The sequence below is a fragment of the Psammomys obesus genome, unplaced genomic scaffold (genome assembly GCF_907164565.1).
Source record: "Psammomys obesus unplaced genomic scaffold, mPsaObe1.curated_primary_1811, whole genome shotgun sequence".
In the NCBI taxonomy this organism is placed as follows: Eukaryota; Metazoa; Chordata; class Mammalia; order Rodentia; family Muridae; genus Psammomys; species Psammomys obesus.
In genome coordinates, this window is record NW_026596466.1 from 5,115,911 (window position 1) to 5,130,981 (window position 15,071).

A 15,071-nucleotide genomic window follows, 5' to 3' on the forward strand; every position below is an offset into this window, starting at 1 on the left:
AAGACTGGTTGGCCAGTGAGCCAAAGAAATCCTCCTGTCTCCGCCATTCCGCCAACACACCGTCTGTTGACTAAGCTGGCATCCCAGCTCAGAGATCATGCTTCCCTGGCCATGGCTTTACTGCTTGGGCCATCTCTCCAGTTGGGTTTCATGTGTTTTTAAGGTGGAATTGTCTGCCCATATCGGATGGGAAGCCGAAAGCCCAGGCTGATATTTGGGGCTGAGCTGCTGAGAGCTTGGAAGAGCCTTCAGTTCTGTGCTACTGTGATGACAGTGTCCCCTTAGGGGTGGCAGCAGGGTGACACCCGGGAAACTGAAGAAAGGTCTCTGCACCCAAACTCCTGCAAGGCTACGAAGCTTGAGAGGCCCTGAGGCTGGCTCAGAAGGCAGTTAGGTAACTCAGAGCGGGCCATGGTCTCTCCTTCCCCTCCACCGGCCCGAGGAGTTTCCAGGCCTGTCTGGCTGTACTGGAATCACGTGCCTTTCTAGCGGCCCTTCAGACTTCGGGTTTGTGGAAGGTGGGCTGTGCTTTGACATCGCTTTGGCTTTCCTGAAGGAGTGAGACCCTGGTGTGCCAGGAGCGTCAGCAATGTGTGTGTGGGCCTCGGCTCTGAACTGAGCATCAGTTTGAACACAATTGAGCTGGTACTGGAGCCGTGCCCCGGGCTCCTCGCTTTAAAAACTTCACAGGAGCAAACAGCGGCTTCCTGAGCCCAGCCCAGCCGAGCTGCGTCAGTCAGCCCACGCATTGCCTCCAGGGGTGTGTGTCCAACGGCACAGCTCAGCTTCCACTGTACCTGGGCTTCACGTGGTGGAAGTCTGGCCTCTCTCAGGGATGTTTCACCCTGTGACTCTATGTCTGCCAGGTTAGCCAGCAGAGTGAGCTCATCCAGCCATTGCAGCCTCCTGGCCACTTACTCAGCGCCCACCAACTGGTCACTGCTGGTCCAGGGCATTAGGCTAAGGCCACAGGTCCTGCTGCTTGGCCAGGCTGCCTCCTCCATGCCACCTCTGGCCATTCTGAAAGGAAATGTAAAATGAGAGCAGAAAGGGTCAGGGACTAACCAGAAGTCATTCCTAGAGAAGAGGCCTGTCTCTTCGGCTGAATTCTGTGTGTTAGCCACTCCAGGTGACAGGTGCCATCCGCACGGGGGAGGGGGCCTCAAAGGGTGTGACTGGCAGGAAGGGGCTGGCAGGAGCTGATGGGAGGATCTCACCCACCCCCCACACTGTTCCCCAAACTGGGGTTGTGTGAGTTCACGTTGCTACAGCAGCAGAGTGCAGGATGTGCTGTTGCCTTGACAACGCTGAGTTGGCCAGGCTCTTTAACCATGTGTGCACGAATAGCACTTCGTCATGGGCCCTGGGTGCCTGTGTGTGTGTGTGTGTGTGTGTGTGTGTGTGTGTGTGTGCCTGAGTTCATGGGAATAGGTTTATGCCTGTGTGTGTCCATGCCAGACAAATGGCTTTGTACCCATGTGTGCCTGCCTGTGCACGACACTGAGTGTGTATGCATGTGCACACACACGTTAGAAGGCTGGAGGTGTCCGGGCTCTCCTGACGCCTGCTCGGGTGGCCAGCCCTGGGAGCTTGCTTCCGAAAATCAACCTGGATGCTGTGCCTTTAAGGCATTCGTGTGTGTGTGTGTGTGTGTGTGTGTGTGTGTGTGTGCGCGCGCGTGCGCGCTGCCCATCTACTGAAGGGGTGCCCTGCCTTGTTAGAGGCCGCCACGTTTGAACCAGGGGTGTTTCCTGGCTAGTCACCTCCTGGAGAAGGGTTTCCATGAGACAAAGCCCAGGCTGGTGACTGTGGATTCAGCCGGCTTAGCCACTGCTTGGGCGTGGGGGGGGGGGGGGGGGACGACAGTCTCCGCTCCTCTCTCCATTTGTGAAGGGTGCTCTTTCCAAGGGTGAGGAGGACTGAGTTTCTAAGGCCTGAGCGCCCTGCATAACTTCTGTTCTGTTGATGCTGGTGGGGCTGCCGGAGCCTGCAGGACAAGAAGCCCAGGCCTCCTCTGAGCGCGTGCTCCGTGAGGTGGCTCCATGCAGGCCTGGGCTGGGACTGTCCTAGCCCATGTCAGCCCTGCACTGTCATGATGCTGCAGCTGTCTGGGGAGGACAGATCCCATGAGAGGAGGCCCCGGCTGTGGGGGAGGGGAGAGGAGGAGGCCTCGGGCTTAGCTGCCACTTACTCCATTGTGTCTTCTCCCGAGGGACGCATTAGCCCTCAGCAGAGCCAGCTCCCCGGGCGCACAGCTGGGACGGCTCCAGGACCCACAGCTGACTTCTTGTGATAAGTTTCGGGTGGATCCCACCCCAGGGTAGGACACAGGCTGGTTTGGGGCCTTTTTTGTTCCCTGTTCCTGTGGCTTTCAAATGGGCCCCACCCTCTGCACAATGGCTGCAGGCAGATTAGCCCAGCAGATGACCTGCTCCTCCGCCACCAGGTCGGATGTGTGAGGACACTGAGCTGTAGTGTGCGCATGAGCACCCTTCTGTGTGTGTGTGTGTGTGTGTGTGTGTGTGTGCGCGTGCGTGCGTGCACGCGTGCGCTTGCTCTCTCTCTTGTGTCTGCGAGAGGGCACCTTTGGTGTGCCTCTAGGCTTCTGCTGCGCCAAGCAAGTTGCCTTGGCCGTCCGGCAGCTCATCTGGGGCTGGAAGGGTCTCTCCAGCTCTGAGGAGCCCTTTTCCCTCACTTCTCAGCACCCCTGAACCCTCTGCCCAGGACTCATTCCCAGAGGGCATGCCAACCCGAGCACTTCCAGGCTCGAAGTGTTCTCCTGACCCTCAATCTGTGCCTGGTGAGCAAGATGTCTTAGAAATGGCTTCCCAGAGTGACGGACACTTGGGGTGTGATGGAGTGTCCATGGCCAGGATAACAAACGGAGGCCACCATGCCTGGCTTTGTTAAGTAAGGAACCCGGGACCTTGTGCTTGCAAAGCAAACACTTTATCAACAGAGCCGCCTCCCCACTTCCCACCCAAGCCCTTGGTTTTCTGAGCTAGGTTAGGCCAGGTTGACCTCAAACTCAAAGTCCTCCTGCCTCAGCCTCCATGCACCACCACTCCTGGCCTGCTTGGTACAGTAGGAGCCCTTCTCCGGTCTGAGGGAAGCTGGCGTTCCCACCGGTGGCAGCACCCCGGGTGGCATGCTCCGTTTTCTCCTAGTGTTGGCCAGTCCCAGGGGTGCGGATGGAGGCTCTTGCTGGTTGATGGACACATCTCCCTCCCCACCCCAGTCTTCAGCGGTGTTATCCCCAGGGAGGCGTCGGCCTTGCAGAGTGAGGGGTGTGACTGGCCTTCTCTGTACCTTGCTGCTGGACAGCAATGGCTGGGCCATCAGTCTCGGCCCTGGGCTGCTAGCTGGCTGACGCTGTGCATAGGTGTCCTGCCTCCCTGGAGAGCCTGCCCTCCGGGACAGAGAACTGGCCTTTGCCTCTGTGTGAGTGAATGCAGAGAATGACTGCCCGCCCCCCACTTTCATTTTACCAACGTGCTTTCCCCCTGTTTTTAATTGAAAAGCCTATGGAAAGGCACCCCGGATAATTAGTTTCCCACTGTGAAAGAGAAAATAAAGCTGGAATTACCAGGCAGTAAGTGAGAAGAGAAAACTTTAATTAGGAGCTTCCCAGTAAATGCTGGAGGATGGCTTCGGGGATTCCAGATGGCTTAAGCTGCCCTTGTTCAGAACACGCTTTGCAGCTGCTAATGGCAAGTGCAAGCAGCGTAGGTGGCTCTCCTCTGCGTGGAAGGGACCGCAGAGCCAGGCGAGAGGGACGTGCATAAGGAGAGTCCAGCGCAGAGCAGCTTCCTGACGAGGGTGTCACCCCGTGTCATGCTTCCGCTTCCCCGCCCGCCCTGGGTAAGGCACATGAGTAAGGCTTGGCTTTTCACATCAGTGCTGTGGCTTGAACTCACGTCCTCGTGCTTAGGCAGCAAGCGTTTTTGACCCTCTGAGCTATCTCTCAGCCCCAGAATGTCCTTTACCTTTGGCTGTCTCACTGGTTGCCGAGGGTGCGGAAAGTAGTTACATTATACAGCACATGAGGCAGGCTCAGGAAACTGGGCCTTGGTACCCAACCTTAAGCTCCCCAGTAGCCTTTGCGGCGTGCATTTGTTTGTTTGTTTGTTTGAGATGGGCTTGTGAGACCCAAGCTGGACTTGGATGCCTGTCCTTCCTGCCCCCACCTCCCATGTGCCGCGATTACAGGTGAGCCTCGTGCATCAGGCCCTGGTTGTAGCCCATCCCACCCGGGTCTCCAGCCCTCTCTCACCCCCACCCCTTTTTTTTTTTGACTGGGGATCTTGCATTGCATTCCATGCCCCTTTTCACTGGAACTCAGTCTTTGTTCATCACTGTGGTGTGCGCCGGCTCCTTGTCACCACTTTGGTTTTTCCTGATGCTGTCCGGTTGGATCAGGTGTATGCTTCCCTGCCTCTCTCCACTGTCTGGACTCCCCGTCCTCCATGATGCCAGTGTGGCCACCCAGGAGGGGCCGCGCCGTCTGCTCCGTGGGAGCGCCCTGCTCTAATAAGTTGGGCTTTGCAGGTGCCTCGCTCCCTCACCGGGGGGCTTGTGGCCACATGAGTGAACCCTTGGGAAGGCTGCTGAGGGACTGGGCTTACTCCGGATCCGCTCTCCTGCCTGCCAGCTCTTCCCATAGGCTGCCTCCTCCTCCCGGTGCCCACGCTCTGGCTCATTGCTTGGCTTCTTATTACATTGTATTTATTATGTAAGTTATATTTATCCAGTTATTACTGGAGTGGAGTCATGGTTGCTCGTTAATAGTCCATAACTGTTTGTAGCTGTTGACTCCTCTTAATTACCCTGATGCTCAGATCATCCCAGTTTGGCCCATGGGAGGACCTGAGGCCATCTCCTCTGTCCTGGGTGTGACCTTGTCCCCCCAGAGCCTTTCTCACTGAGAACCACATGCTCCAGCGCTCCCACCCCGAACATGCCAGGTCTCTAAGGGGCGTGCGTGAGCGTGTGTGTGTACAGGCAGATCCCTGGGGTCACTGCTCAGTGAGAGACTCTGTCTGAAAAAAATAAAGATCTTTATTATCGAGTTTGATTAGGGGAAGACATCCTAAATTGGCCTCTGACCTCCACACAAGCAACTTCCCCTCCCCACCCCCCTGCTGACACCATACACATGTGCACACAAATTTTAAAAAAGCATTAATGAAGCAGAGACGCTTGGGACTGAATTTCCCAAGTGTTGCGAAGGAGTGGAGGGGAGGCTGCTGTGTGCTCGTGGTTCGTGTTCAGGACTGCGGCCGAAGAGCGTCCACACTGCGCCACTACATAGGCCTTTGGGGGGAGAATCCCAAAAGACAAGTGTGCTGTCAAGCTTGCCGATTATCCTTTATGAGTTTTAGAAGCCTCTCCCTCGCAGCTGGGTGGCTGGCCCCCTTCGTCCCTCGGAAGCAGGGAGGAGACGATTAATTGTAGCTCAGGTCTTGCTGGCCGGGGCCCGGGAAGACGGGTGGGCTGGGGTGCAGGCAGAGCGCATTATTTCAGCTGTGAGAAGGTGATGGAATGGTTTCCAGTTCTAAGCAGGTTTTCTGTGCCCACGGTGGCTGCCTCTGCTCCTCCTAGGGTCTGAACTACATTTGTACGCAGGAGTGAGCCAGGTTACCAGGAAACAGCAGTGCAATTAAAACGCCTTGATTTTATCTTGTGGTGTTCCTGCCAAGAATAATTGTGTTAGCCTCAGCTCAGCTCCCGGACACACTCTTGAGGGGGGTCAAATGGGCTGCACAGGGCCCCAAAGAGCCAGCCACCTCTGCCCTGTCCTGTCCCCCTAGGTTCAGCCTTCGACCTCGCCTTACCCTTTTAGCCACCCTGCCCGGGGCTGGGTCATCCACCCCACCCATCCCCAGAGCAGTTCTAACGTCTGCAGATGGCAAGTGTGCTTTGAGGCACAGAGGAGGCAGGAGCTGGGTTCCAACCCTCTCTGCCTCCAGCCTGTCGAAACCTAGCTTGCAGAAGCCTCCACTCAGGAGCCTCAGAGAGGAGGTGGCATTACATTGGGCTGCGGCCATGTGCAGCAAAGAGCAGGCCTGTCCTGTGCCGCTGACATAAGGCTGGCTGGCCATGAGGAAGGGGTGCTGTCTCTTGAGAGGTGTTCTAGGATTTCACGCAGGTGCAGTGAATTGTCGGCCTGGTGTTGTAGCTGTAAAGAGGAAAGGGTGACCCTGGCTGCCCTCTGGGTGCGCTGGCTCCCCGGCTGTCCAGGCTCTTTCTTCCCTGTCACAGAGCTGCCAAGTGCTCTGTAGAGACAGTGTGGGTGCTGGAGGCTGAGGTTCTGTTCCCAGCCCCATCCTCTGTTGTCCATGGTTCTGAGCGTTCACAGACTCTGAGCATCTAGTTTTTTCTCTATATGAAAAGCACAGGGGTCCCAGGGGGCTGTTGTCCTCTTTCCGAGGCCTTGGCTGCCTCCCTAACCAAAGCTGATTTCAGACATCTGTGCCTCACACTGGCCCGAGGACAGCCGGAAAGATGCCTCTCACGTAGGCACACTTGGGAAGTTGCGGCCCAGCCTTGCCTTCTTCCGTGACTGGGAATGGGTGGGGTCTGTTTCTGTCACCATCACTGAGGTCAAGCGAGGCAACTTGCAGTGAACATGTACAGTGATGTCACCCCGTCAGGGTTTGCAGCCACACTTGCCAGCCTCCACTGTAAGCCCCACTTTGCGCCTGTCCGTAGGAGCCCCGTGAGAGCTGCCCGCATCACCTGGGGCTCCGAGGCTGCTAACGAGGTCTTACACCTCTTGGTTTGGCAAGGGCGGCATGAGCTCTGCGTACCTTGAAGGCTTGGCTGGAGTGGAGTCGAGCACTCCTACCTGAGTTGTGGAGCTCTGCAAGACAGAGGCACACACCAGCTGGTTCTTCACCGGCCGGTTCTTCCTGGAGGTGACTGGTCCTCACGTCCCGCCCAGGTAGAAAGCCAGCCCTGCATAGGACTCTGGTGAAAGCTGGGGACAGATGCTCTGGTTATTGAAGACTTGTTCTCAGCAGGGACTCATTCCAGGCTGGTAGCCATGCCACCCTGCACAAGCTGTGTCTGACAGAGAACCGAGGCAGAGGGAATCTGTGTCCTGTGTAGTTGGCTAACTCTTGGCCCTGCCAAGTCCACTAAACTTCCTGTTCTCTTTCCAGATACTGTTCTTAAATATCTGGAAAGATAATTAAATACCTTTAATATTTAACTTAATGCCTTAAATATCACCTACCTTTTCACTTACTTAGGCTTATCTATAAATACAGCTTGTTATCAGAATAAAAAGGCAGGGTCATAGGTTTGAATGGAAAATAGCATATTCTTTAGAGACAAAGTGAGTCATTTCTGTCACTGCCATGTTACCTCATGTGTTCCCCTAAGGTCCTGCCCCAGCTCCTACACTCTGTAGAGTCTAGAGACCCCAGGGTCCTTGGCTAGAGCAGTGGGCCTCCTACCATGGGCAGCTACCCAGGGGGGTGGTCGGGAGTGGAGGCTGAGCCTGTGATGCAGGGCCAGAGAGTCCCTCTGTCCTGGCCCCAGGCATGCCCTGTGACTCCCAGCCCTGGGCACACATAACAGTCCGGAGTCTCCTAGGGACGGGACAGATAGCCGTCCTGTGCAGACCCCTGACTGAGGCGAAGTGTGACTGTCAGTGTGAGTTACAGGGAAGCCACGTTTGGTGCCCAGGTGAAACACAGGATGTGGCCCACCCGATCCCAGAAGTGCCAGGTGTAGCCAGCAGGCTGGGGTGACCGTTGGTGCGCAAGCGGGTCCTGAGAGTGGCACATAGGTGTGTGAGGCTGTGGGCTGCCTGTACTGGTGTGCGTCCCTCACTCATGCCTCCTCACCCACGCCTCCTCACCGCCGAAAGAAGTGCAGAGCACAGCAGAGTCGCCAAGAGACTGCGCTTTATTCACAGACACTGCATGAACACCGATTTTCTTTCTTTCTTTTTTACATTTTAATAAGATCCATTTGCATCTCACGGCTCCCAGTTTTGTTTTCTGTGGAGGCGAGTCCCTCAGCCCCACACTCACTGCAGCACCCACTGACCCACACAGAGCACCCACAGCCTTCCACCTCCACACCGGCGGACACCTTTGTAAACAGGCATTGTGTGTGTGTGGGGGGGGGGTGGACATCCCAGAGCAGCCAGGCGTTTTGTTAAAGGGCCTTTCTCAGCTCGGATATGCTGGCCACTCAGGAGTTAGGAGTGGCGTCTGGGGTGACCCCGAGGCCTTCTGGGAGACAGGAAGAAGGCTCCGGTGTCTTAAGGTTTGCTGCACTGGACAGCATGTGCATGGTCAGTTATATATCACAAGCAAAGGAAATGTAGCCAGTTTGGGTCTGGGTCATACACCCAGTCTCTAGCCTCTTCCACCCACGTGGCAGGCCTGGAGCAGAAGTGTGACTGGTGGCCCCGTTGGGTGGCCTATCCTTCTGGCTGCCCATCACAGCAGAGTTGTCTTCTGGGGACAGAGGCTATGGAGAGACAACCAGGCAGCAGGCCTTCAAGGTGCCGTTTGAGGTCAGAGGTCAATGTCATGTGACCTGCTGCCTCGGGCCCCTGAATCTGGATGGCATCAACATGAGCCGGACAGTCAGGAAGGATCCCTGCAGCCAGAGATGACCCAGCATTGTGGCGTTCCCCAAGCCACGGGGGTCAGCCACCGCCTGGGCCAGGTGTGCAGCTCCTGAGCACCGGCCGTTCCTCCTCCGTCTGGGAGGTCCCCCTCACACAGCACTGCTGAACTTCACCTCTGACTGCTCCGTGCTGTCAGGAATGACGGCCTTGAGCGTGGCGTGGCAGAAGCGGTTCAGAGCTGGCAGGCTTGTCTTCTGCTCCACGTACAGCCTCAGCTTGTCCCTGAAGGTCTCTCCCAGGAAGCTGTAGATGAGGGGGTTCAGGCAGCTGTTGGAGAAGGCCGCGAGGTTGACGATGTGGCCCGTCAAGGGGTAGGCGTGGCGGAAGGACTGCTTGCAGGGAGTGTCCCCTGGCTGCGTCCACTGCAGGAGGTGCACGCTGATGAAGATGTTCTCCGGCAGCCAGCAGATGAAGAAGACGAGGACCACGGCAAAGATCATCCGCAGGGCTTTCTGCCGGCGTGGGCGCAGGCCTCGGTGCCGGTGGGCCCGGACCAGGGCCCGAACGATGAGGGAGTAGCAGAGGCCAATGATGGCGAAGGGCACGATGAAGCCCAGGGTGACCTCCAGCCACTGCACCTCTCTGACGTCGGCAAAGCAGAAGCAGGCCTCCTCGGTGTGCCGCAGGTGCACGGCTGTGAAGGGCACCAGGGTGGCGGACACCGAGGCCATCCAGATGAGGCCGCAGCTGAGGCGCGCGTGGTGCTTGGTGCGGAGGAGGCCACAGCGCATGGCCCTGGCCAGCGCCAGGTAGCGGTCGAAGCTCATCCAGGTGAGGAAGAAGACGCTGCTGTACATGTTGATCTGCAGGAAGAGGGACATGAAGGTGCAGAGCACCGCGATGTCGTAGTACTGCTCGTCCAGGTTGAACACCTCAATGAGCGAGTCCACCACCAGGATGAGGTCTGCGGCTGCCAGGTTGATGAAGTACAGGTCTGGGATGGCCATCTTCTCCCGGAAGCTGATGTTCACCACCAGGATGAGGATGTTGCCCACGAAGCCGATGGGGAAGAGGAAGATGGTGTAGAGGCAGGAGAGGAAGAGGGCAATCACGTACTGCTGGTGCTCAGACAGGTTCCCAGTGAGGTTCCCTGGGCTGTCGCCCTGCGGCGGCACGGACAGGTTGAGGGCCACGGAGGTGGCGTTGGAAGGGGCTGGCCACCCAGGACCTAGGTAGATCTCCATGCCAACATTCTGGGCTGTAGTGGAGGCATCCATGGCTTCCCTCGGCGCTTTCAGGGCCTGCTGAAAGGGTCACAGAAGTCTGTTCTTAGCGACAGCTCCATCTTCACCAAGAAAGGTGATTCTCTTGCAAGTGAGCCAGGCGTTTGCAAAGGATTGTCCTGGGAGCCTGTTAGTCTAGTCTCAGAAAACCAGATGGGCAGACAGGGTGCCTGATGCCTGGACAGGGCTGGGCAGCCACCCCTGCTACCCACTTGCTCTCTGGGCACCTGTGGAGGCAGACACGGCAAGGTTAGGCGTCTAGAACCTCCGGCATCCGGAGGGAGCCAGTGTGGTTCGGGAGGGATGGCGGTGCCTGCCTGGACCCTGGCTCAGGGTGCCCCTGAGCTGCAGCAGAAGAGAAGGATGTAGAAGTGTCCTTTTCTGTCCCCAAGGGCATCCACAGTTGGTGGTTTGCGTTGATGACAGGCTGTGAGTCATGGGAGATGCAGCGGGCCCCACCACATCGCTGGCTCATGAAATAACATGAATGTGTGGTGTGGGAATTTGAGGAAAACTACTGTTTGCTGAGACAGGAAGTCCCGTTAGCTTCAGCAGCTGCAGGAGAGAGAGGGGACATGGGAAGGGAAAAACCCAGTCTTTCTCAAAGGTAGGCCAAGAAGCCCATGGCACGGGAGCTGCTTTTTCTCTTGCAGTAAAGTGGAAAGAGAAGTTTTGCTCTTTTACTAGTGGCAGTACCGAGTGTGGGTGCCGGGAATAAACGCCTGCCCCCCCCCCATGTAAACGAAAACAAGTGAAGAATAAAAATTGTTATTTGAGGACTGGGATGTAGCTCAGTGGTCGAACATTTCCCCGGCACAGGAGCGCTGTGGGTTCCGCCTTCAGCGTCACATGCAGCCACGCACTCATACATACACACACTCTCCCACATGTGCACACACACGCACATGCATTCATGCATACACACATGTACACGCATATAAACAACTGTATTGTTCTGTTTTTCCTGAGACAGGGTTTCTCTGTGTAGCCGTGGCTGGCCTTGAACTCACAGAGATCCGCCTGCCTCCTGACGCTGGGATTAAAGGCATGTATCACCATCACCTGGCCCACACGCTGTTTTTGTTTTTTTTGTTTTTTTTTTTTTTGAGGCAGGGTCTCATGTAGTCCAGACTGTCCTCAAACTCACTAAAGAGTTGAGAATGACTCCTCATCCCCCCAGCCCTTGGACCCAGGAGTTTGAGACTTCCTCGGCAACAGCCCGAGACCCCATTCCAGGGAATAAGGAAGGAAGGAATGAAGAAAGGAAAGGAGGGAGGGAGGGAGGAAGGGAGAGAGGAAGGAAAGAAGCATTTTTTCCTTTTCACAGAGCACTGTGAAACCTAACATCCCAGATGCTGTAGCCAGGAAGCTGAGTTTCGTCCTTCATGGCTGGGGATGTTTCCTAGCCTGTTGGCCTCTGTGCTCCAGCGTTCTCTGTGGGGTGGCCCGGGTTTTCAGCAGCACTGGCAGTGACTGGAGACCCGGGCTGTCACTGTGTGGGAGTGTGCTGGGGGAAGCCAGAATGCTACTCAGTGTCCGCATTGCCCTGGGCGGCGCAGCTCCTAGCCAGCTTCCTCACACACGGTCAGGGTAAGATAAAGCCAACAGGCTTGGCTCCTGGAAATGCATCTCTGTTGCTTTCCTCACGGGGATGAATTTGGTTTTGAGGTGAAGCAAGAGCAAGCCAGAGGTGTATTGGCCTTTCTCCCGAAGTCCTGATTCTTTAAAGTACAAGAAGGAGGGGCCGCTCAGTGCCATGGCCACATCCTGGCCTGGAAGTGTGGGTGTATGTGGGCAACCCATCCTTCAGGGTCGCGCCCATCTGAGCCACAGAAGCGCCACTCTACAGTCCACCTACAGTGCGGAGGGCCTCCCTTCAGACAACTGGGCCCGGTGCACACGCTAATCCCAGCACAAAGGAGTCAGAGACACGGGGAGCTCTAAGTTCAAGGCCAGCCCAGGCTATGTCGTGAGTTTCAGGCTAGTCAGAGCTCCGTAGTGAGACCCTGCCCCCAAACATACAGACAAAACCTCCAAATGTTAAAGCACCCTCCCAGAGTGTGTAAATGTTGGCACTCAGAGGCCACAGCTTAAGGGGGGGGGGCAGAGCCCTCAGGCAGCTTGCTCCCTGGACCTGACCAGCCATTCTGGTGGGAGCATGGCGGAAGCGACACCCTAGGTTCTGTCCTTCCTCTAAGTTGCTGCTCAGTTAGTCCAGTGATCAGTGTTAGTGTCCCGATTTTCTGTTGTGTGTCCAGGTCTGGGGAAACAGGCCAGGTTTCTGCAAGCTTTGCGAGGCCCCTGTCCCTGGAACAGTTCTAAGCCACCAAGCCTCCCTTGGCAGACCAAGAGCGGCAGCAACGTGCTGTTACGGGGTGTAGCTGGGCGCGCTGCTGCCCGCACCGGGCAGAACCCCAGCCTTGGCCACACCGAGCATGCTGTCCCTGGAGGCTGAGGAGTGCCCGCTCTTCCACCATTCCTGTCCCACCACAGCGAGAGGTGCCCAGCCAGACGCAGGCCCGGAACCTGGGCACAAGGGTGAATCTTACCTGTGCCACGGTGTCACTGGTCCATCTCCTGGAGGTGCACCTGGAGCTCGCCCACAGGGGCCTGACCCTGGGCGTGCAGCAGCTTGGGCATGACACCCAGCAGGGGTTCAGCGGGAGAGGCCAAGGAGAGAGACCTGCCGAGAAGGGAGCAGGCTCGAGATGCTTGTGGCTGTCCAGCAGCAGCGTCTGGCCCCCTTGGCACAGCGCCTCCTTTATAGACTTCCCAAGCCTACTCACTGGGCTGTGGCCAGCCTCCTTTGAAGGCTAGCATTAACCATTTTTCTGCTGGCTGTTTTTTTCCTCCCGCATGTACACAGTGAAAACGGTCCCACTGGACACGTAGTTTATGGAAGTTTCCAGTGCGGCTGCTGTGTTTCACCCACTGACAAATTTATTTGAAATACGAAGTATTATAATATATGTTGTCTAAGAATCCTTCCTCGTTTGTTGAAGCAAGCGATGGTGCCCTCGCTTGTTTTAGCTGCTGCTGACTTTAAAACTGAACACTGAGTTTCTTCAGTCAGCCTGGTAGGGCTCCAGAGGCACAGTGAGTGCCAGCTACCATTCTCCCATGGATGCTGCGGCGGGAAGCCCGTTTTCATCAGAAATTAGGACTCCAGGTGGGTTTCTGCTCTGCTGTTAGCTGGGTCCAGGGTCCGCTGAGCCGCCTGTCTTCTCTGTTTCTAGTTGTACAGCTAAGGTTGGGGAGACCCAGGCTAGAGGGTCCCTCGACCTTGTCACTGACTGTCATCCCCAAGCACCCCCCCCTTCCGGTTGTTGGACTTTCATCCACAGCATTGCCTGGAGCAGAGACCGGTGCCGGGGAGGGGCCTTCACCCGTGGCCAGGCCTCAGGCAGCCCCCACCTGAGCTCCCCAGTCAAGGTATTTGGTAGTCATAATAACTGAGAGTTAACTGGTCTCATCTGAACGTTCTCCTTTTGATCTGAGTGTGTGTGCGTGTTCATGTATGTGCATGTGTGTGGAGGCTGGAGAATCTCACTTGTTATTCCTCGGGTTCTGTCCACCTTGGTTGTTTTTTTTTTTTTAAGATTTTTATTTGTTTATTTTATGGATGAGTGTTCTGTCTGAAGAGGGCATCAGATGGTGGTAAGCCATTACGTGGTTGCTGGGAGCTGAACTCAGGACCTCTAGGAGAAGAAGACAATGCTCTTATCCACTGAGCTATCGCTCCACCCCCCCCTTTTTTTTTTTTTTTTTTTTTTTTTTTTTTTTTTGAGGCAGGGTCTCTCATGGGCCGGGGCTCACTAGGCTGGCAGAGGCCCCCCGCCCCCAGGGCTCCCCCTTCAGCTGCTCAGTGCGGCCCCCCTCGGGCTTTCCCTCCAGCGCTCCCCTCAGCGCAGCCCCTGTGCTGTCGTCCTGGAGCTGTGATGTGAGTACCTTGGGCGGGCATTTGTGTCTGAGCATGAGTATTGCATGCTTCTGCTGGCTGAGGACAGCAGAACCTCCATGCGCTGCTCCCCCAGAGGGAACCTGTATGCAGCAGGAAGAAGCAGGTACTGGAGATGGCTCAGCAGTTAAAGTTGAAGAGGACACGGTCCCGTTCCCAGCACTCGCATGGTGGCTGGCTGTCATCCCTAACTCCAGTCTTAGGGGACCTGCTCCCTCTCGGTCCCCAGGAGCCAGGCACACAGGTGGTACATAGACACATATACAGGTAAAGCACTCGTACACATAAAATGATTTTTTAAAAATGAAGCCGTTACCTGCGTGCGGACAGCTTTGGGGGAGACTAGGGAACATTGCTCTGCTGTCCTGTGCCTGCGGGCCTAGCCTCCTGCTGCAGACATGCTTGGTGGGTTTTTATAGGTTACTGGCTTAGAATCTTTGGGACGTGTATTTTTGGAAATGTACAGATCTTTAAGCAGAATTCCATTAAAATTTTTATTTTTAATGGAAAAATACTAAATCGGGGCCCCTTCGAGCCGTAGAAGACCCAATTAGGGCTTTAGCTTTTCCTCCTTTGAGCGGCAGGATAAAGAGCCCATCGGCCCTTCAGTATCCTGTGACCAGCTTGCCGAGTCGGGATGACGTCAACATTAAAACACGCCTGCGACACCGTCTTGAAAGAAACAGATCATGAAAAAACACAGCTTCCTTTTGAATCAAATAAATAAAACCGAGACCCAAGCCTTGAAATAGCCAAGGCGTGCCACTTAAAAATAGCTGCTCCCTTAAAAATTCCCGACTCTTGTAAGCCCGTGCTTGGGGTTCCGTGGTGCTGGAGCACCGAGAGGGCCTTCACTGCTTCTGGGTTCTTGGGGTCCCTTGAGGTGCTCTGACACCATGCACAGGTGCAGGCTTCGAAGCTCAAGTGTCCGGCGGCGTCCCACCCTAAGCCCAGCCTTCCCTTTAACCTAGCAGGCAGCCATGCCCTGTGTCCATCACTGTGCTAACAGGCAGGGCAGGACCCAGGCAGAAGGGGTTTTTGCATGGATAGGAATGAGAGCGGCCTTGAAGAAGGTTCCATCAGTACAGCGGTACAGTGTTTAGTGAGGGCTTCCTCTGCACTTGCCCCACAGTGCTCTCCAGTGGAGTCTCGGTGAGCCCTCCTTCAGAGCTGGGCTGCCTCTGGCTTGGTTTCTTGACGGAGGCCAGAGCCTGAGGGACACAGTGTGAGCGTTTGTAGG

General features: G+C 56.1%; 2 protein-coding genes across 3 annotated transcripts in view; one reads left to right on the forward strand and one right to left on the reverse strand.

Moving 5' to 3' along the window:
* CUNH7orf50 (chromosome unknown C7orf50 homolog) overlaps positions 1 to 15,071 on the forward strand; it is a 94,727-nt gene that overhangs the window by 20,107 nt on the left and 59,549 nt on the right. The gene's annotated exons all lie outside the window — the stretch shown is intronic.
* On the reverse strand, positions 7,900 to 12,611 carry Gper1 (G protein-coupled estrogen receptor 1). The gene is made up of 2 exons (XM_055598484.1): positions 12,423 to 12,611; positions 7,900 to 10,100 (listed from the first exon to the last, which is right to left on the reverse strand). Exon 2 carries the CDS (start codon positions 9,865 to 9,867, stop codon positions 8,740 to 8,742), a length of 1,128 nt encoding a protein of 375 aa, XP_055454459.1. The 5' UTR covers positions 9,868 to 10,100; positions 12,423 to 12,611; the 3' UTR covers positions 7,900 to 8,739.